The sequence below is a fragment of the Bactrocera dorsalis genome, chromosome 1 (assembly GCF_023373825.1).
Source record: "Bactrocera dorsalis isolate Fly_Bdor chromosome 1, ASM2337382v1, whole genome shotgun sequence".
NCBI lineage: Eukaryota > Metazoa > Arthropoda > Insecta > Diptera > Tephritidae > Bactrocera > Bactrocera dorsalis.
The window spans coordinates 51,950,405-51,972,822 of record NC_064303.1 but is presented as its reverse complement, the minus strand read 5'-3'; the positions used below and the strand labels follow the sequence as shown (position 1 = coordinate 51,972,822).

Here is a 22,418-nt window from a genome sequence, read left to right as displayed (position 1 = left end):
CTGTGAAAGCACTGCTCCAATAGCATAGTCACTAGCATCAGTTGTGATACTGAATTCTTTGTCGTACTCTGGGAATATGAGAGTTGGGTGAGATGAAATGAGTGCTTTTAAATTTTCAAAGCTTTCAAAATATTGTGGATCTTTAGCGTTTATTTTATTGCCCTTTTTCATGGGGTAAGCTATTTTAGAATAATCTTTTATGAATTTTCGATAATAGCCCGTTGCTCCTAAAAATCCTTTTAACTGTTTCTCAGTTTTTGGTATTGGTAGCTTTTGAATTGCTATAATTTTATCTGGATTAGGCTTGATGCCTTCTTTTGTTAAAATGTGTCCTAGGAATGTAGTTTCTCTTTGAAGAAAACTGCATTTATCTGCCTGTATTTTTAATTTATTCTCTTGTAGTTTCAAAAATTTTTTTTTAATGAGTTTATGTGCTCTTCTAATGAAGTTGAAAAAATTAATATGTCATCTAAATATACGACACATATTTTATTTATATATTCCCTCAATATGTCATTCATAAATCTCTGAAAAGTAGCTGGGGCATTTTTCAACCCGAAAGGCATTCGGACGTATTCATATAGTCCTGCCGGAGTGACAAAAGCTGTTTTCTGGATGTCCCTTTCTGCTATTAAAATCTGATGGTAACCTTTTGCTAGATCTATAGTGCTAAAGTACTGTGCTTTGCCTAATTTATCTAAGATTCCATCGATATTCGGTAGAGGATACTTATCGTCTACAGTCAATTGGTTTAACCTCCTATAATCAACCACTAGCCTGAATTTTTGTATTCCTGACTTATCTATCTTTTTCGGTATTATTAGAATAGGTGAGCTATATCTACTGTGACTTTTTCTTATTATCCCTTGCTCTTCTAATTCAGAAATTTGTCTTCTTACTTCTTCTTCTAAATCTATAAATTCTTGAGTTTATTTGTTGATCCGTAACTGTTTTAATTTCATGAACTACTGCTTTTGCATTTGTGAGTTTGTCCCCTTCTTTATAGATAAGTTTATTGAAATGCTTTAATAATTTTTCGATTTCCTTTTTCTCATTTGATTTTAAATGATCGAGGTTGATGTTCTTTACTTCACTTATATCTAATGAATAAACTTGCTCTTGCATAGTTTTCATATAGAATGGAAGATTCACACCATTTTTCAAAATTATTGTCATTTTTTCGATATCAATGGTTTTAACGTTTTTAAAAAGGAAATCATTTCCTATTAACAAATCATATGGTTTATTAAAATCCATTAATAACCATCTCATTTTTGCGTTTTCCGGGTATTTAAATTCTTTGGGACAAGGGCTTTTTACCTTAACATTTGGCGTTTTAATTATCCCGTTTAAAGTATTCACCAAAGTGCTTTCACTTTCAAGCACTGGGTAATTTAAATTTTTCGAAACTCGATTTTTTCATTATACTTATGGTTGAACCTGGGTCGACCAAAGCATAAAATTTTTTCTCAAAAAATGTTAATATTATTATAATTTTGTTTAATGATTCCGAGGCTAATTTGTAAAAAACTCCTCGTTCGTGTTTGATTCTTGTGGATCACCTCTCCTACTCATTGTGTCCACGTCCATGGGTTCTGGTCCCCTATTTTGTACCTGTTGTCTACTATTTACTGAATTTCTTTGCTGTTGTGAATAATTATAATGATTTTGATTTGTACGAACTTGTTCTGAATAGTTTTTACGATTTTGCCATCGAGGCTGTCTTGTTTGATTGGATTGTTGTCGATGAAGGTTTATTTGACGTTGTCCGGATTGTGGACGATACTGTTGTTCAGAAAAATTTAGATTTTGTGAACGATATTGTCCTGAATAAAAATTTTTGTTGTTAACACCATTATTTTTGGTATTAGCTTGAAAGTTGTTTCCCCCTTTTTTTAGATAAGGATTTAGATTGCCTTCATCCAACCCAATAAATTTATAAATTTCATTCGCCATTTCCGTTAATGATGTGACCGATTGCACTGTATATGCGAATGTCCCTGATTCTAATTGTTTTATTCGCTGAATTAGCATCCCTGAAAAAATTTCTCTCATAGTGACACCATTTTCGCTTAGTGCACTATATTCTGTTATGTCATCCACGATTTCGTTTAATCTTTTACTTAATTCAGCTATACTATTTACTTTCAGAATCGAAATTTCTTTCGTGATCATCAATTGATTTTTTGTGGGTCTATAATGTTGCCTTAATTTAGTTTTACAACTTTCCCAATTTTCAGGTGGGTTTATTCGCAAAAAATTTTTTGCTGATCCACCAATTTTCAAATCATAAATAACCCTGAATACTATTTCTTCCTGTCCTACATAGTCCCTTCGTACCCTGTCAACTGCTTCAATGAAGGATGGCAATTTTTTTACAATTCCTTCAAAGGGAGATACATATCTTAAGTCTTTTTCGACTCTTTGCCTAATTGTAAGTTGATTTATTGCTGCATTTTGTGCAGTTATCTGTGTTAAAGATGCCAAGCATCGAGTTAGCATTTCTATTTGCTCTGCCATATTTTTTATTTTTAATTTTTATTTTATTTTTGCAACAAAAATTATAAAATAATTGCAACTCTGTTAGCTTGTTTCTTTTCTCGTTTGTTCGTTTCTTTTTCTAACTTTATTGTTTTTTGAATTGATTGAAACATTTAGTGAGTATAATTTCTGCGTTGACTATTTTTTTTTTCTTTTTTTTTTACAAAGAAAGTAATGACTTCAAATAAAACTACTACTTAAATTATTAATTGAATATTATTTTACCTTGCTGTTGGTGCTGCTGGTTTTGTTGTTGTTTTGTTGTTACTGTTACTGGTGTCGTTGTTGTTGTTAATGTTGTCGTTGTTAAATTATTAGTTGAATATTATTTTACCTTGCTGTTGGTGCTGCTGGTTTTGTTGTTGTTTTGTTGTTACTGTTACTGGTGTCGTTGTTATTGTTAATGTTGTTGCTGTTTTTGTTGAGTTTGCTGCTACCCCTGTTGTTGTTATTCTTACCTCACTTTTACTCCAAATTCTTGTTTATTTTTTAAAATTTTTATTTTTTAAATATTTTTATTTGCTGAATAAGAATTGTTTCACCTTTCAATTTGATCATGGAAAGTTATTAATGTTTCTATATTTATTTATTACTTTTAATGCTTTTTTTCATATTTTTATTTGCTGAAGAAGAATTGTTTCACCTTTCAATTTTATCACGGAAAGTTATTAATGTTTCTATATTTATTTTTTACTTTTAATGCTTTTTTTTCATATTTTTATTTGCGTTCAATTTTCGGTCGCGGAAAAACAAAAACTTGATTCTTACAAAAGCCGACTGCGCCAATTACGATATTATATATCTTTGAATAAAACTCCGGTAATTCCGTACTGTGCGGCTTGCCGTTTAGTTTATTATTAATTCTCTTATTCTTTATAAAAATCTTATTTGCTAAATTTACTTGAAGCCGTTGTGCTGACTTGACATTCCTCAGCATCAACGACCCGGCATATCTTAAATAAACATATCAAATAAAAACAATGGTATTTGATTTCATTTTTATGGAATTTAAAATACCATTGTTTGCTTATGCATATTATATATTTATGCATGTTAATATGCATGTATGTAGTTGAATCTGAAGATTCAACTTACATTTTATAGGAATAAAAAAATACTTAAAAAATACTTGTCTTTTTTTTTTGACAGTGGTGGAGTCGTTTGACGACGCAACTCGCGTGAATGGCTAAACCGATTGGCTGATTTTTTTTGTTGTATTTGTTATTATTAGGAGAAGGTTCTTATGTAAGAAAAAATTACGAAAGATGCCGGAAAACCCTTAAAAACAGCCCTTTTCTTTTTCCTATACAAACGTTTTATTTTGTATATACATACATACATACATATGTATGTACATCTGTAAGTAAAAATGATTGTTTGTTTGTTAGTAACGCTAACGCTCGAGAACGGCGGAACCAATCTTTATGAAATCAGAAGTTGTTCGCTGTGGATCTGGAAAGGGTTAGATATAAAAAAAAACAAATGTATACTTTTCATAAGGAAAAGTCGAAAAATTGGAAATTTCTAAAAATTGATTTTTCATACAATTATTTTTTGTTTGGTTTTTCAATATTTTGATTTGTAAATTATTTGAATCGTTCAATTTCGGTCGCTTGCTTTTATATTCCTGCTATTTAAAAGAAAAATTATTGAAAATTATTCAGTGAAAACTTTATGTGTGTTTCAAACGAAGTGATCAATTACAGATTGAAATTTGTTACAAAGCAACGAAGACATCGCGCTAATATCGGTCGGCGTTCTTTTTGCCATCAACGTATGGCGGCCCAAGACACATGAACTACATGAGACTCCCAGGATGCGATGACATATGTGTGGAATTATGGATCGCTGTCAATCAGCAAGCGATCATCACGATAATACAGCAAGACTTTTCAAACAACAGTTACGATGTTTGATGGACTTTATCTTGAAGCAACGTATGTATATACAAGTATTGTGCAGTCAGATGCTGGATTTACTCTGTTGAGTTCCAAAAAAGAGGATTGCCGCACGCACACATTCTTCTTTGAATGCTGGATGGTGGTTACACCAGATCATATTGATGAAATCATTTCTGCGGAAATTCCTCATGCAGAGAAAGGTCCATTATTCTACGAAGTGATGAAAACCAATATGGTGCATGGACCTTGCGGACACCACAATCCGTATGGATCGTACCATATTCGCCACTATTGTCTAATTCACACTCAAAACTCATGCCAATGTTTGATATTGTAGTTTGGTGAAATTGACTTTTCCGACTGTTGTGCATTTCGCAGTTCATTTGGAGAATGGCTAAAGAATGTTTTTCAACCCAGAGAATACAGTACAGCCAGCGGAAACACTTCCAACAACAAAATTGACATTGACGAGTTTTTTCTCAACTTGCGTCAGTGATTCGTTTGAGAGAACATTGCTCTATTTGGAAATGCCCTGATATTTTGCATGGAATGCATCGCCGAAGAAATAGGTACGCAGAAAGCAAGACCAGCCAATTGATTGACATCCACGTGTGTTCTCAACTAATTCCTTAGGACGAATGTACATAATCCACCCGAAAATCTACGATTGCTAATACCTTCGGTTGCTATTAATAAATGTACGTCGTTCAGTTTGATTTGAGTCAATGCGCACGCTTTTCACGATGGTCATTTCGACATATCAGCCTTCAAATCCGCGTCAATTATGGAACACGAACAAAAGTACATTGCCGAAGACATTTTACATCGTATTCGTTAAGATTTGGAAATTGGCAAATTTCGGTTCCAGTGGTTTGATATCAATTCCACCTCCCTTTCGTCAATTCACTTCAACGAAATATGAACTCATCACGAATGTTTATGCCAAATTGGCCAAATTATCGTAACTACGATTGCATGGGTGCGCGCCGATTATACGTGGCGTTTTCCCGAGTTGGAAAACCATCTTCTCTGTACATTTACGCACCGGAATAGAAACCAAAAAATGTTGCTTATCAAACAGCGTTACATTGAAAAAAATTTAGAAAAATCGAAAATAAATGATTTTTAACACAACGTAAATTCAACTTTTTTTCATTTCAAAACACATAATTTCAGCAGGATAACGCACGCGTTGTCACGGCATCACGCGTGAATGGCTGAACCGATTTGGCTGATATTTTTTTTTGTAGTCTTCTAATACTCTGTACAAGTTTCTTATGGAAAAAAATATTAAGAAAATCTCTCAGAAAGATTGAAAAATATAAATTTCATTTTGCATATTTTGAAAAACGCGCGTAACGAATGTAAACGTAATTCAATTAAAAAAAAATTGTGGTAATCTGTTTTCATGTATGTATGTAAATTTTATTAAGTCTATACAAATAAAAATGAATCGCCAAAAGGTATGTAACTTTCATACGACTGCACCAAATTTGATAATTCCTCTTTAAAATGTTCGTTGAAGTTCAGGGATGGTTTCTGCGGAGAAAAAAATTCGAATAATTGCCGGAAAACCCCAAAAAACAGCCCTTTTCTTTTTTCATACAAACGAATGAATGTTTGTTCGTTAGTAACGCTAAGAGAACGGCTGAATCAATATTGATGAAATTTTCAAGAGAATGTTCTGTGTGAATCGGGGAAGGATTAGAAATAAAAAAAAACTGTATGCTTTTCGTGAGGAAAAGTCGGAAAATTGTATTATTCCAAAAAGTTAATTTTTTCCATACAATTTTTTTTTTAATTTTTTGTTTTGTTTTTCAATTATTTGAATTCAAATTTGTCGTTTGCTTCAAAAATTTTTGAAAATTATTCAGTGAAAATGTTATGTGTGTTGCACATAAAGTGATCAGTTGCAAAGGTCGCCTTAATATCAGTCGGCGTTCGTTTTGCCGTCAACGTATGGCAGCCCAAGGCAAGGCAAGACAAGAAGTACTCCCAGGATGCGATGACATACGTTCGGTATTATGGATCGCGGTCAATCAGGAAGCGATCGTCACGATGTCACAGCAAGACTTTTCAAGCAACAGCTTCGATGGACTTTATCTTGAAGCAATGTACATATACGATATATATGGCGCTGTTAGATGCTAGATGTACTCTGTTGAGTGGCAAAAGAAAGGTTTGCGCACGCACACATTCTTCTTTGGATTGTGGATGGTGGTAACACCAGATCAATTTGGACATTGCGGACACCACAATCCCACTTCGGTTTGTATGTCGCACAATAAATGCATGAAACAGTATCAACGTGCATTTCTTTCGGAAACACAAACTAGAAATGATGTATATTCACTCTATCGGCGTTGCTCACCAGGCGACAATGGCAGAACATTCAGCATCCAATTTAGAAGAGTGAATATCGAAGTTGGCAACACATGGATCGTACTATATTCACAATTATTGTCTAATTCACATTCTAAACTCATATCAACGTTGAGTATTGCAGTTTGGTGTAATCGATAAAATATGTTTGTAAATACATACGTCACCAAAGGAAGCAACATGGCGGTTATTGGTCTCGAACGATACGGTCGATACGTGAACTGCACCAAAGCACTTTGTAAGATATTTACTTTTGCCGACTGTTTTCCGACTGTTGTGCGTCTCGCAGTTAACTTGGAGAATGGCCAAGGAATGTATTTCAACTCAGGAAATTCAGTACAGCCAGTGAACACACCGCTAACAAAAAAATTAACATTTACGAGTTTTTGATCAACTTTCGTCAGTGATCCGTTTGCGAGGACATTCGGAAATACCTAGATATTATGCATGGAATGCATCGTCGAAAAAATAATTACGCAGAAAGCAAGGCCAACCAGTAGATGGACATCCAGATGTCTTCTCAACTGATGCCTTAGGACGAATTTACATAATCCACCCGAAAAACGACAATAGTTTCTACCTTCGGTTTCAATTGATAAATGTACGCGGTTCAACTTCATTTGAGTAATTGCGTACTGTGAATGATACGGTGTGTACAACTTTTTGAGAAGAAAGCCTGCAATTACAATAGCTGGAAAATTATAATCACTGGAATGCAAATGAAGTTCGCACACTTTTCGCGATAATCATTTCGACATATCAGCCTTCCGCGTTTATTATTGGATACGAAAAAAAAAATGACATTGCCGAAGACATTTTACATCGCCTTCGCTAAAAATTCGCTAAATTCCGGTGGTGTGATATCAATTCCATCTGCCGTTTATCGATTCACGAAAGTTGAACTCATCAGGAATGTTTATCCGAACATTGGCCAAATTATCTTAACTACGATTCCTTGATTGCGCATGCAATGTTAGCTGCCAAAAATAACGATGAAGATTCAAAGTGAAATTCCGGAAGACTTGCGCTTATACAAATCGATCGATCGAATTTCTAAATTCTTTGGAGAGGTTTGGTATGCCACCGCATCATTTGCGTCTCAAAGTTGGATCTGTCGTTATTATGTTTCGCAATCTTCATGCGCCGAAACTGTGTAATGGAACTCGACTTATTGTGACACACCTATCGAATACAAGGGGGCAGAATGTTTGATTCTACGAATTCCTTTGAGTTCTATCGATTTGCCATTTCAGTTCAAACGGATTCCGTTTCCAGTAAAAATCATCAGGACACAAGGATAGTCGCTAGAAATGCATGGCATAAATTTAGAACTGCTATGTTTTTTACACGGCCAAAAATACCTGGCATGCTCACGAGTTGGAAAACTATCTTCTCTGTACATTTACGCACCGGCACAGAAACCAAAAAATGTTGTTTATTAAGCTGCGTTACATTGAAAAAAAATAAGAAATGATAAATTTAACTTTCTTTTCGTTTCAAAGCACATACGTAATTTCACGCAGGAAAACGGCTGCGGGGTCAGCTAGTACTAAATAAAAGTTCTCAGGTGCAATAGATGATAAATAAAAGTTTTTAGTTTTAACAAATTTGTAAGTGCCATCACTTTGTATTGTAGATTTTTTAGAAACAATATTTGTATGATGATTTCCGTGTACACTCTGCTCAACTAGTCTGTTGTAAATTTGGGGCGGAACATTATTTCTTTCTTAACTAGCTTCTTAATTTTTCCTAATTTATTTTCAAACTTGAAAGCACTGGTTGTCTCTAGTGATCCAAAGTGCATGGTATCTCTGGCCAAATGACTCAAACAGTGGCAATTATATGTCAACATTAAATCATCATATAAAACAGGGACTCTGAGTAAGAAATCCTTTATCAGCTCTCTGCGCATTTGTTATTTTGTACACAATCTTCAGCATTGAGGAGAATTCGCATTGCAAGACTAAGTTGCAAAAAATGAATGTACCTCTCTTCGCTCAATATGTCCTTTAGCACAACCTGGGCTGTATACAAAAGGAACTGACGGAATTCTGTTGCTTTGAAGCGGTCTATCTCTTTTAAATCCCGTGGTTTCCTACAAAAGTCGCTTGGTATGTAACGCGCAATGGATTGAAATTCTGTGTTTAGTTTTCGTATATCATTTTGTTGCGATTTTTAACTTTTATCCAGGATCCAAGCAAAGCCTTCGTTACACCCAAACACACCTAGATCGAATACTTGGATCACGTCGATTGGAAGTTTTTCAATCTCCAAAGAACTTTGCTGGTTGTGATGGCTGACATCAGTTCTTTGCCGAAAATTTATATTTGTACGAAAAGGATGATTTTGATAATGGAATATCATACGATTCTCTTTCCGTTCGCCCCTCTGAATGCACTTTGTGCAGCAACTATAGCCTGCGTGTCCTTTGACTCCAAGCATAAGTGCCCTAGCTGGTGCATCCAGAATAAATGCTCGACATTTTATTACAAAAGTTTTGTTTTCGTATGAGAATCCATTTTGGAGAAGATCGTTCAACTCATCAACAAATTGTGCCAGAAACTTATTCACATCATTGGGATGAGACCGTCCACAAAAAATAGCAACCACGAAAACTGAATCCGTCCCATTTACATTCACTAAAATAGGCCACACGCTCTAGATTGGAGCGCACTTATGAGAGATGCCCCCGCCACGATGTCAAAATCGTGCTTGGCGACTTCAACGCCAGGGTGGGCAAAGAAGGTATCTTTGGCACTACGGTCGGTAAATTCAGCCTCCACGAGGAAACATCCCCAAATGGGTTGAGGCTGATCGAGTTCGCCGGGGCCCGAAATATGGTTATCTGTAATACTAGATTCCAGCATAAGAAGATACATCAAGCTACCTGGCTGTTTCCGGATCGAAAAACCACCAACCAGATCGATCATGTTGTGATAGACGGAAGACACGTCTCCAGTGGTTTAGATGTGCGTGCGCTCCGAGGTCCTAACATCGACTCGGACCACTATATTGTTGCAGCCAAAATTCGCACCTGCCTCTGTGCAGCAAAAAACGCACGCCAACAAACACAAGGAAGGTTCGACGTCGGGAAGCTACAATCACAACAGACAGCCGAACGATTTTCTACTCGGCTTGCACTCCTGCTCTCCGAGAGCACTCGTCCACAACTCGGTATAAGGAAACTGTGGGACGGCATTTCAAACTCCTTACAGAAAAAGAAATAGGCCGAAATGCGTGAGTACGAAGAGCTTGATAAGCTGGCCGACAGGGGTAATGCTCGAAAATTTTACGAAAAGATGCGGCGACTTACAGAAGGTTTCGAGACCGGAGCATACTCTTGTAGAACCCCCCAAGGTGATCTAGCCACCGATGCCCAGAGCATACTTAAATTATGGAGGGAACACTTCTCCAGCCTGCTGAATGGCAGAGAACGCACAACACCAGGAGAAGGCGAACCCGATACCCAAATCGATGACGATAGAGCAGACGTTCCATTGTCCGACCAAGAAGTTCGAATAGCAATTGCCCGCCTGAAAAACAACAAAGCGGCAGAGGCCGATGGATTGCCGGATGAGCTATTCAAACACGGCGGCGAAGAACTGATAAGCATGCCCAACGATTGGAATTTAAGTGTGCTATGCCCAATCCATAAGGAAAGATTAAAGCCCACGGTCAACAAACTGATTGGACCTTATCAGTGTGGCTTCAGACCTGGTAAGTCAACAACCGATCAGATATTCACCATGCGCCAAATCTTGGAAAAGACCCGTGAGAGGAGAATCGACACTCACCACTTATTCGTCGATTTTAAAGCTACTTTCGACAGCACGAAAAGGAGCTGCCTTTATGCCGCGATGTCTGAATTTGGTATCCCCGCAAAACTAATACGGCTGTGTAAACTGACGTTGAGCAACATGAAAAGCTCCGTCAGGATCGGGAAGGACCTCTCCGAGCCGTTCGGTACCAAACGAGGTTTCAGACAATGCGACTCCTTATCGTGCGACTTTTTCAATCTGCTGCTGGAGAAAATTATTAGAGCTGCAGAACTTAATCGAGCAGGTACAATCTTTTATAAGAGTGTACAGCTGCTGGCGTATGCCGATGATATTGATATCAACACCCGCGCCGTTAGTTCTGCTTTCTCCAGACTGAACAAGGAAGCAACGCAAATGGGTCTGGCAGCGAACGAGTGCAAGACGAAATATCTCCTGCCATCAAACAAACAGTCGTCGCACTCGCTTGGCTCCCACGTCACTGTTGACAGTCATAACTTTGAAGTTGTAGATAATTTCGTCTATCTTGGAACCAGCATTAACACCACCAACAATGTCAGCCTGGAAATCCAACGCAGGATTACTCTTGCCAACAGGTGCTACTTCGGACTGAGTAGGCAATTGAAGAGTAAAGTCCTCTCTCGACGAACAAAAGCCAAACTCTATAAGTCGCTCATAATTCTCGTCTTGCTATATGGTGCAGAGGCTTGGACGATGATAATAACCGATGAGTCGACGTTGCGAGTTTTCGAGAGAAAAGTTCTGCGAAAGATTTATGGTCCTTTGCGCGTTGGCCACGGCGAATATAGCATTCGATGGAACGATGAGCTGTACGAGATATACGACGACATTGACATAGTTCAGGGAATTAAAAGACAGCGGCTACGCTGGCTAGGTCATGTTGTCCGGATGGATGAAAATACTCCAGCTCTGAAAGTATTCGACGCAGAAGAAACGACTGGCGCGCTGTTGTTGACTCGGCTATAATCGCGTAAGCGGTGTCTACGCCAGTAAAGAAGAAGAAGAAACTTAATTTAACAACTTTAAGAACAATTTTACATAATTTATTAACACAACTTATTAGCACAATCGTTTGCAGCGAGAACTATACGTTTTGCTTAAATTTATAAAACACTTGCATTTGCAAGCAAATTGTCAACGACATTCGCAAAACTCTTATTTATGCAAGCTTGCTGCAATCTTAATTTACAAAACGCTTGTTTGCTGGGATATAGTTTGGATTGTTTTCAAGTGCACATGTGCATTTGTAATCAATTGCCCAAACCTAAGTAAATATGTTTATTATATGTATTTCTTGAGTGCATGCGTATCATATATTAATGCATACATGCCTCATATATGTATGTATGTTTGTATGCTGCATATAAATGCATATATTTTTATGTGCTTATTTATGTATATTTTGTACTTCCTCAGCATGGGCGAAGATAAGCCTGTTCAATATATTTGAACATATTGCCGATGGAAAAAGTAATTATTCAATGTCAGTGGACTGTATGTGTTTTTAAAATAGTGAGAATTAGACAGTTTCATATCTTATCTAATATGTTGAATATTCTTAAGTATAATAAAACTAAATATATTGATGCGTACTGAGTGTCCCTTGGTATCAACGTACATGTTCATTTTTGAACATCAACCAAAAGCTTTCCAAACTTGGGTTGGCTTGATATTATATTGGCCAATATATAATATATATATATTAAATTGGTCAATATGACAAATATCAAGTATATAGTTTAATGCTGGAAATATATGAAATTGTTCCACGGATTACTTTCATATATTACAAATATCGATTTTCGTTATGTCGGTCAGTGTATAAATTATATATTTTTAATATTGGCTGATAATATGTTCTGGTGTATACCAGAGTAATGACATAAGTTTTTGAAATTAACCCAGAACTTTTCTGCCCCGACTTCCCACCTGTCCGCATAGCTTTCTTAATTTAAGTTTTTAGTTTTTTCGCAACATTTTTAATGTAAAGTTTTGAAAAAACCAGAATATATTTCGCAGTCCCTTACAAGTTGCAGGAGTATAATATGTTTGGTTATACCCCAGCTTCCTAACTTATTTTCATTATACGAGTATATATCCCATAGATTGACTGATATTTTCGGTAAAAAGTCAATCAATCTTTTGTGGTCTGATTTGGATCATAGATCAAAGCGTGAAGCACTATTTACAATATACACGTACAAATTGTTATTCCGATATTTTCTTTGTTGCTTGATTTATTGCATTGATTTTTTTTTTTTTGATATTTTTGTTTTCATACGATATCACCCATTTTCGCATTATTTGTTAAATAGGTTTTACGAAACTCTTGAGAAAAATGTTTTCAGAAATATTATTTCATATGGCGGGAGTAATTTATTAAATACAAGTGTGTGTACAAAATAAAGTTTAATCACATAACGATTATTGAAATTTTACGTAGAATATTTATTATGGAAAATTGTTGCAGGCACAGGAAATTTTGTAAATTGTGAGAGTATTTAAGGTTCGGATAGCGCCCGATTTTAATCCTTCCTTAGTTCTTTTCATTTTGATTAATTACAATTTTTTCGAATTAGTAATTCGATTACTGTGAAAATATCGAGCATTTGAAATTCCTAAATTAACCATAGCCATAGGCTATACTAATATAACTTCTTCGCCATACATAAGTATATCCTACGTAAACTAATGCATCAAAACACTAGTTATATGAGATGTAATGGAATTTATCCGTATATTCAATTTGTATTTTTTTTTGGTAATGGTTTCGTACGAAATTCAATATTTAGGTATAATAAAAAAATAGTTTTTAATTCTGGTTGCAAACTAATGTTTCCTGAGTAGTTTAGATTTTAGTGAGGCGAGGTTTCAAATTGCTTGCAATCAATCCACTTGAGAAGATTGATCTTCCTCGTCAGTATTACTAATAATTTTTGTCAGAATCTTTTTTCTTTTGGTACTGGATTAAATTAAAAAAATCGGAACTTTTTAATCATTAATTTTGAGAAGATTCGTGAAAAAATATGGTTTTATTGCAGTTAGTATTATTCTTCTGTGAACATTATTAGTGAAACTTAAGATTAGTTAAAGTTTTTTTTTTTGATATGTATTATTCAATTTGAGATGATATAATTACACTGCTTGTCAAAATTTCACACTTTGCGAAAGCTTTAATGTACAAAAACAAATATAGCCTTAAATTCTTAAATAAAAAGATATTAATGAAAGAGTAAATAACTCTCATACAACAGAACATCCCGGTGAAATATCCAGCAACTTAGGAGAAAAGGGTTTCTCTACATTTTTATGCAACCGCTTTTGGAATACAAAATTTGAGGATAATAAGGAAATCGGATATAAGAATAGATTTGATATGAGTAAAAAATTGCCTATAGATAATTTTGTAGCAAAATCTGCAGCTTTGTCGCTAATGGTGAAAACTGCATGTATAAATAAACAACCCACATATTTTCAAGAGATGGTTAGTAAACATGATATGCGATCAAATAACACACGAATTCAACAACAAAAACAACAGGAGTTTGAAATTCTACAACAGTTTGAAATACAGCAGCCCTTATATGACTATCTATACGAGCTTCAGAAATCAACGGTTAATCAACAAAAAACTTTTGATACTCACTTCATGGAAAGAACTCCTCATATTAGTGAAAATTCAAGTTTACGGGACGTAACGGTGACTGCACATACAAGTAGCGCTCACATATTGCCCTGTCCTCTCTGCGCAATTCCGCTAGAGCAAAGATATTTTCGCCAACATTTAGATGGACACTATCCACGAGATAGTTCAATTTGTCCGGTAATCGAATGCGGTCGCCGGTTTGCCCATCCAAATTCCGTTAGGAATCATATGCGTATTAAGCACACCCATCAGTGGGCTAAAATGAAAGTAATGCGCTCTTCTGCTGGACATATGCCTAGTGAACTGGATCTAAATAAGAAAAGTGAGACTTATACTGTACCATAAGTTTTTATTTTCTTCAATAACGTTTATTTAATTACAAATACATATTTTTAATTATATGATATTAATTGTATGTTTTTAACTCAATATTGTTGGCCACTTAGTTCAGCAATTTGAACCGCTTCACACCAGACATTTTGCTAAAACAGGGTTTTCCAATAAGAGTGATATGATTTCTTAAAAAAAATAATTGTTAAGAAAATTAAAATGTTTATATTTAGTGTGGGGTACAATGGATACAATTAAGTTCTGAATATAACATCATATTGTCTTCTAAAGCTTGAAGAAAGTCTGGTTTATTGCTTAAAACCCATGACTTCAAATAACCCCATTAGAAGTAGTCTAATGGTGTTAAATCCCAACTTCTTGGGAGCCATACTTGTTTGATTGCTGCACATGCTGTGTGGCATGTAGGCCCGTCTTATTGGAACCAGATTGTCTTCTTCCAATTGCTGCTAAACAAAGTGCGTTATCATCGATCTATACCTTGATAGTAACGATAGTTACCTGCTTCATTTCGAAAGAAGTAAGCACCGATGATTCCAAAAAATACGCCAAACTGCCAATTTAGGAGAATGTTTTGTTTGCTTATGAATAAGTTGTGTATTTTCTTCGCACCGGAATCGAGAGTTTTGTTTATGACAAAAGCTCACGAAAAGTTGCACTTGGAGAACGATTATTTTGATAATAAAATTGAACAATTAGTAAACGTTGTTCTTGCGTATATCTTTCCATGATGAAATTGAATTACTGAACACAATAAAAAAATTACAGATCATGATATAGTAAAAATGGTTAAAACGATATTTAGAAATCATATCATCCCTATTGAAAAGCTTATATTTCTTTTATTTATCTTCAAATTCAATTCATTATATTAGAAAACTAATTTAGCCCATAACTCAGAAATTGGATATTGTGTTATCTAAAACAAATCTGTGTAAAACTTATGGTTCAATTATAAATAGTTCTGCAATAAGGAGATGTTAGAGGATTACGGGTGAGTATACAAACACGAAAAGCAAAAACAAATCACTTTATTATTGTCATATCCATAAAACTCTAACATAATTCCGAGGAATACAAAATTTTTGGATTAAACATGAAGTGTAGATTTAGTTTTTTCAAATCACTTAGTAGAACGAAATATTTAAAATCCATTCAAAATTAGCCGCTTTATTTTTGGCTTGCTAATGACAATTCGATAGTTACCACAAAAAATTTAATTTGCGTAGATATTGATATTTACTGCCAATAGTACAATAACCCGATATACATAGGTAATTCATTGTATACATATACATACCTGTGTTACACAATTTCTTAATGTACATAAATTAAGAAAAATCAGTAGCTCTCAAAATTTTAAGTTATTAAATTGGGAATATTATATAGACTTTTATGATTAATTTTATTACTCCTGCTCTGTTTAAAGAAATTAAAATCGTTTTGTAAGAGGCAAACTATTTTTCATTTCATTTATTTGACTGTTAGACATCGATATTAAAAATAACTGTCAATATATATTGAATTTTGAAGAGATTATCTTTTTAATTTTGGATAACTATTGATAACACTGCACAACAAATCATTTAAGTGAATGGTAGCGGTTTGACCCCAACATCCTTTGACTACAACCCAAAAATCCCCCGTGTAAAGAAATTTTTACTATCATTTTTAGTTTTAGCAGCCCTATTGTTTTTCGGGCTTAATTAGCACTGGCTGTGCCATTTTGATGTACTATTCTTTTACATCTGCTATCATTTTTCACCTTCCCTTTCAAACCATTTTGAGGCTTCGATGCAGCTACTTATGTACATATATGTTTTTAGTAGAAATCCATTCAAGGTTTGGTGCTTGATGGATTCCAAGTTCTCTGTGTCGGATCTGTGATAGGGCTGGGCATTCACAGAAAAAGTGGAAAATTATTTCCTTGTTCCCTGCTATTCCTCAGCCTCTACAGATGCTGTTGTAGAGCATATCCATTTTGGACGCATGTTCTCCAAGTGGCCAGTGCCCTGTTATGGTAGCTGTTACACTGTAGATATTTTTTCTAGATCCATTTAATAAGTCGTTAGTTCTTTTCTTGTCATATGTTGCCCACAATTGTTTAGTTATAATACATTTTGTTATGTATTTCCATGTTTATTTGCAACTTGTTGAAATTGTCTATTGATCTCTATTTTGATCGATCCTAGCGGGCATGGTATTAGCTCCGTCTGGGATTCGTTAAGGAAAGCTCCTGCCGAAAATCTTCCTGTGGCCAGGAACTCAGATCAAGTCTAGGTGGAGCTTGTCTTTTATTGAGCTTAGTGCTTTCTTGCAATTCTGGACTATACTGGAATTTTCCACGGGCGAATACGATGTCAGGAGCGCCGCCTGGCTATCTGTAAACATTGCTGCTTTACGTATAGTCTCGTGGTTTTCCAATAGAGCTTTGCAGGCCTTTTCTATGCCCAGTATTTCCGTTTGGAAGTATGCTAGTCGAGTTCGGTAGACGGATAGAGAGAGAAATGTTTAGATCAATGAAAAGTACCCCCGTGCCTACTCCGCAGTCCATTTTGGACCCGTCGGTATAGACTGAGATGATATCTTCCTCTCCTATTGAGCCTGTTCTCCATTCTCGTCTAGAGGATATCCTCACCTGGAAGTGTCTATTGAAATCCAGCATTGGGAGAATGTAGTTTTATTTATTACCGTTGATCTTGTTTAGGATTCCACTATGTCCACAGTTCTGCTGATTCCAACCCCCATTCTTTTTTCTAATAGCTGAACATGCTGCTGTTTTGTGAATAAAGATGTCTATGGGTAGTTGATGCAGGACCACATTGAGCGCGTCAGGCGACCATGACTTGATTGCACCAGCACCTGCACATGCTGCTCTTAGTATTCCATTTAGTTTTCTAATGTTGTATTGTTTGTTTAGCGCTGGCCACCATACCAAAGCTCCATATGTAAGTATAGGTCTTATGACAGCCGCATACATCCACATGATTATACTAGGTTTAAGGCCCAACTCTTGCGGACGATTCTCTTGCACGTATAGTAGGCCATATATGCTTTATTTATTCTTTTTTCTATATTTATTTTCAAGGACAGTTTGGTGTCAATCTCCACCTCCAAGTATTTAGCTGTGGGGATAGAGAGAGAGAGTGTTGTACCGTTTAGTATCGGAAGTTGAAACTGAGGGATTTTGTTTCTGCTTGTGATTAGCATCAATTCAGTTTTGTTGAAGTTAACAACTAGTCCATTGTTCGTAGCGCTTATTTCATAATCTCGTTGACTGTTGAGGGAAACATGCCTGATACCAACAACACTATATCGTCTGCATATGCTACTGCTTTTACTTCTCCACCGTTTAATTGTAGTAGTATTTCGTTCAGGGCTACAACCCATAGAAGCGGGGAGAGGACCCCTACTTGATGCTTCCCTCTATCCATCTGCACACAGTGTCATCTATGCCACCATGCGACAGAGAACTAATGATAGCACTTACATCTATATTATTGAAGGCACCCCCTATGTCTACAAATGCAGCCTTGGTGTATTGTTTGTAGGGTAGTGATTTTTCAATTACACTTATCACCTCGTGAAGGGCAGTTTCGCTTGATCGGCTCTTTATATATGCGAGTTGGGATTTCGATAACTTATCCGCCATGATTGTTTTACATGTAAGTCTATTAGCCCTTCCAGTACCTTCAGCATAAAGGAGGTGAGACTTATAGGTCTAAAATCTTAGGCATTATCGTGTGTTCTTCTGCCTGGCTTTGGAAGAAACACCACTTTAATTATTTTCCAACTTCTTGGGATGTAAGATAGTTGATAGCATTTATATATATAGCAACATATAGCATTTATTGGTTCTATCAGCTTTTGCAGCATTATGGGCCTGTCTGAACCTGACACTTTAAATTGTTAGAAACTATTTATGGCATGTTTGAGTTTGCCGCCATGAGTAATTTTTAGCTTTCCTGCCCGCTTTTTTTCTATCCTTTCTTTATATGGTTGCCAGATTTTAGTTCTAAAAGATTTTAGTTCTAAAACTCTCATTCAAAACTTTCCTTAGTTGTGTTCTCAAATTCTTCAGTAATTTGTCCTAATTTGTCGTTGCTGATTTTAGCACTTGATGACCCTATAACCACTAAGGTTTTCAGAGGAGTCAAACTTCGGGTTAGATTGGCGGTTTCCGCTGCTGTATATACCGATGTACTTTGGCTGGTATGTCCAGCAGTATTCTTGCTCGTCTCCTGGCTGGAGGCGAGTAATTTGTCCTCATCAGATTCCGTTTTAGGATATATATACATATGTCAAATCAGTTCCTTTAATCATCGCTATTGTCGTCAAATTTGTTGTTGTAGTTTTTGTTGTTAAGTTAGTTTTGTTCATGTTTGGTCCCACGAGTAAGCCGGAAAGGGTTGGTCACTCGCCCACAGAGCCGGTATGCGTAGAGAAGGCATTTAATACCTCCGACTTCGTTCGTACATCGGAGGGGTCCGTTCGCGATCAGCTATTCATTACCGCCCGCTGACCATTCAGCCAACGGCACGTTTACATCAACAACTTGGCTTATGGTGGTGTTGGTGCTGGTATCCTCATACTTCCACATTAGGAGATGGGCGTAAAACCTTTATTCATCCATATCACTATTGTGAAAATTATGAGGTATCCCTCTTAGTTCGTAAGGGTAGATTGCGTTTCCTATGGGATGCGCACTTTACTATTACTAAAGCCCCTTCGCAACGACAAGGCGACCAACTTCAAACTTCTGTGGCCGGGAACTGCAACTAAGTATCCATGGAATTGACTCGCTAGTGAACTTAAAGCTATTGTGCAATTCTTAACTTTGCTGGAATGAATTAGTGGGACCGACAAAAGCAGCAGTGCTGCCTGGATATCAGTGGATACAGGAGATCCTCCTCCAGGGACGGCTATTGAAATCTAACCTTGGGGGAATATAGTCTGATTTACATATGTTTAGCTGGCCAGTGCACGTCTTGCTAGCTACCTCAAAGGTCTAAGACAATTCTACAGGCAACCAAGTAATCAAAACATCATATAGTTTCTAAAAAGTTTAGCTGAGAATACCTGATCAATATCAACGTCTCTGTGCTCTAAAGATTGTTGAGCACACTTGACTAATCGAGATAGATATAGGGTTTAATATATACATTAGGGTGTCTTTTTTTTTGAACAATTAATTTTTTTCAGTCCCGTCTCAAAAAAAATTAATAGTTCAACAAAAAAAAACGCCCTAATATACATATACAGATGATCAGGATTACCCGAGGAGTTGAAATTCGCATTTCTGTCTGTCCGTCCGTTCGTCTGTCTCTGCAAACAGTTACTTGAATACAAATTGTGTTATCGCAATGAAACTTGGTACCAATGCTCGTGGACAAAAACGAAGGACGTGTTCGTGAATGGGCATTATTGGACCACTACCACACCAACAAAACGACACTAAGCGAAAACTTCAAAAGTATCATAAATAATCACTTAATTTACAACTGTAATTGGGCACAGGATTCAAAGTAGCAAGCGGTACCTGTGAGCTAAAAATGTAATGAAAATATGCGTGGCTCCGGCCGCTAATTGGTTTAATATACATATCTCCAAAACCGCTTAAGTTATAATAACCAAATTCGCTGAGGATAACCCCGACCACTCCTCATATAACGGTACTGTTAAAATCTTCTAAAGGTGCGATTAATCAACACTAAATACGGCAGAGACATGCAATTTTAAACTAGAGATAGTATGAGAGGGCTTTATGTAAGCCGTGATAATAATCGGATGATGGGTGTGGCACCACCGACTAGGTACCCGTCCGGCCGATTGAAAAGCAGTGTATAAATATCTTCAACTTTTGATGAAAATGTAAGAATTCAGTAAACAATTAAACAATTAAAATAAATTTAATAGTAGAAAGCAGATTTAGGATTTTATGTTCTCAAATATATGAATAATACTTCATATTCAATACTTCTGAAAAAATTTTATGACTTTTCTTTGTCTTCTTTTGTCCGTACTTAACAATAAATTCTGACCTTCCTTTTCTAATATTTCGTCGGCAGCTATATTTCTAAGTAAACTAAAATGTTTTACGCGAAATTATTATTGGATAATTAAATTTTGCACAACAAAAGTTTATTTTTAGCTACGTATTCTTTGACAAAAATGTGAACTAATTGTAGTAAAATCATTAAATAGTAATAATTTATTTATTTGGTTTCTTTCTTATATTTTATAATTCGGTAATTCGGATATACTATACATACAAATATACACTTAAGACTTCATCATCTGATATTATTGGGATTATCAAAGAACTTAATCCAAAAAAGTCGCCGGGACATGATAATATTTCACCTAAAATGCTAATTGAGTTACCAATTATTGCTGTAGGTGCTCTCATTGCTCTTCACTGCAATTCTTAATTTCGGATACTATCCAATTTCATGGAAAAAGCCGCATATTGATAGATAAGCCTGGGAAAGACTTAACACAGCCGTCTTCATACAAACCAATCAGTCTTCTACTCTGTCTTTCAAAAGTATTTGAAAGAGTATTACTATCAAAGATGACTCCTTTTCTCCACGAAAATAATACAATACCAATTAATCAATTCGGATTTCGTGCGAAACATGGCACAATAGAACAATTAAATAGAACTACTAACGAGATAAGGAAAGCATTTGAGAACAGAGAGTACTGTTCAGCAATATTTCTAGATGTAGCTCAGGCATTTAATATGGTGTGGCACGAAGGTCTTTTATATAAGATTAAAAAAATCTACCTTTAGAATTGTATACGAGGGCTGTCCGATAAATAACCGACCTCAACGTGAAGCTAGCGGCACATCTGAAAAAAAAGTTTCTACTTCAAATTGTGCATATTATAATAACTACTCGTCAAAATTTCAGAAATTTATCTTGCGCAATTATCTGTTGACAGTCGTTTTTGTGAGTCTATTTCGGTGATTTCACCAAAATGGAAAAAATTGAATATCGAGCTGTAATTAAATTTTTATTTTTGAAAGGCAATACACCTTCACAAATCAAAGATGAGTTGGACTCTGTGTATGGTGACTCTGCACCATCGTTTACCACCGTAAAATTTTGGGCAGCTGAATTTAAACGTGCTCGCAGGAGCTTGGAAGATGATGAACGTCCTGGGCGTCCAAAAACTGTAACCACTAACGATAACATCGCTAAAGTTCATCAATTGGTACTAGACGACCGCCGGATTAAAGTTAGGGAAATAGCTGAGATTATGAAGATGTCAAAAGAAACTGTTTGTCACATATTAAACCAAGATTTGGGCATGAGAAAGCTGTCCGCGCGTTGGGTGCCGCGTTTGCTTACGCTAGACCACAAACGTGCGCGCATGAACATTTCTAGCGCTCTGTTGGCTCAGTTTAGAGGCAATAAGACCGAGTTTTGGCGCCGATTGATAACTGTAGACGAAACTTGGATTCATCAGTATACGCCCGAAACAAAAATCCAATCTAAACAGTGGATTGAAAAGGGGGAACCAGCCCCAAAAAAACCTAAAGCTGTGTATTCGGCTGGGAATGTGATGGCGAGTGTTTTTTGGGACAGCCATGGAATTATTTTTATCGACTATCTTGAAAAAGGAAAAACTATAACAGGAGCATACTACGCATCATTATTGGACAAGCTAAAGGAAGAAATTTTGAAAAATTGGCCACATTTGCAAAAAAAGAAAGTCTTGTTCCACCAAGACAACGCACCATCTCACACCTCAACAGTCGCCATGGCGAAAATCCACGAATTGCGGTTCGACCTG

The 22,418-nt window shown here is 36.0% G+C and overlaps 1 protein-coding gene across 10 annotated transcripts in view; it reads left to right on the top strand.

Moving 5' to 3' along the window:
• LOC105222374 (protein abrupt) overlaps positions 1-22,418 on the top strand; it is a 385,492-nt gene that overhangs the window by 270,956 nt on the left and 92,118 nt on the right. For 9 of the 10 annotated variants that reach the window (XM_049462423.1, XM_049462420.1, XM_049462422.1 and 6 more), the window contains one exon: positions 13,876-14,589. The exons of the other annotated variant lie outside the window; for it this stretch is intronic. In XM_049462423.1, coding sequence (XP_049318380.1) covers positions 13,876-14,589 — 714 coding nt within the window. The remainder of the gene's footprint in view (positions 1-13,875; positions 14,590-22,418) is intronic. 10 annotated transcript variants of the gene reach the window in all.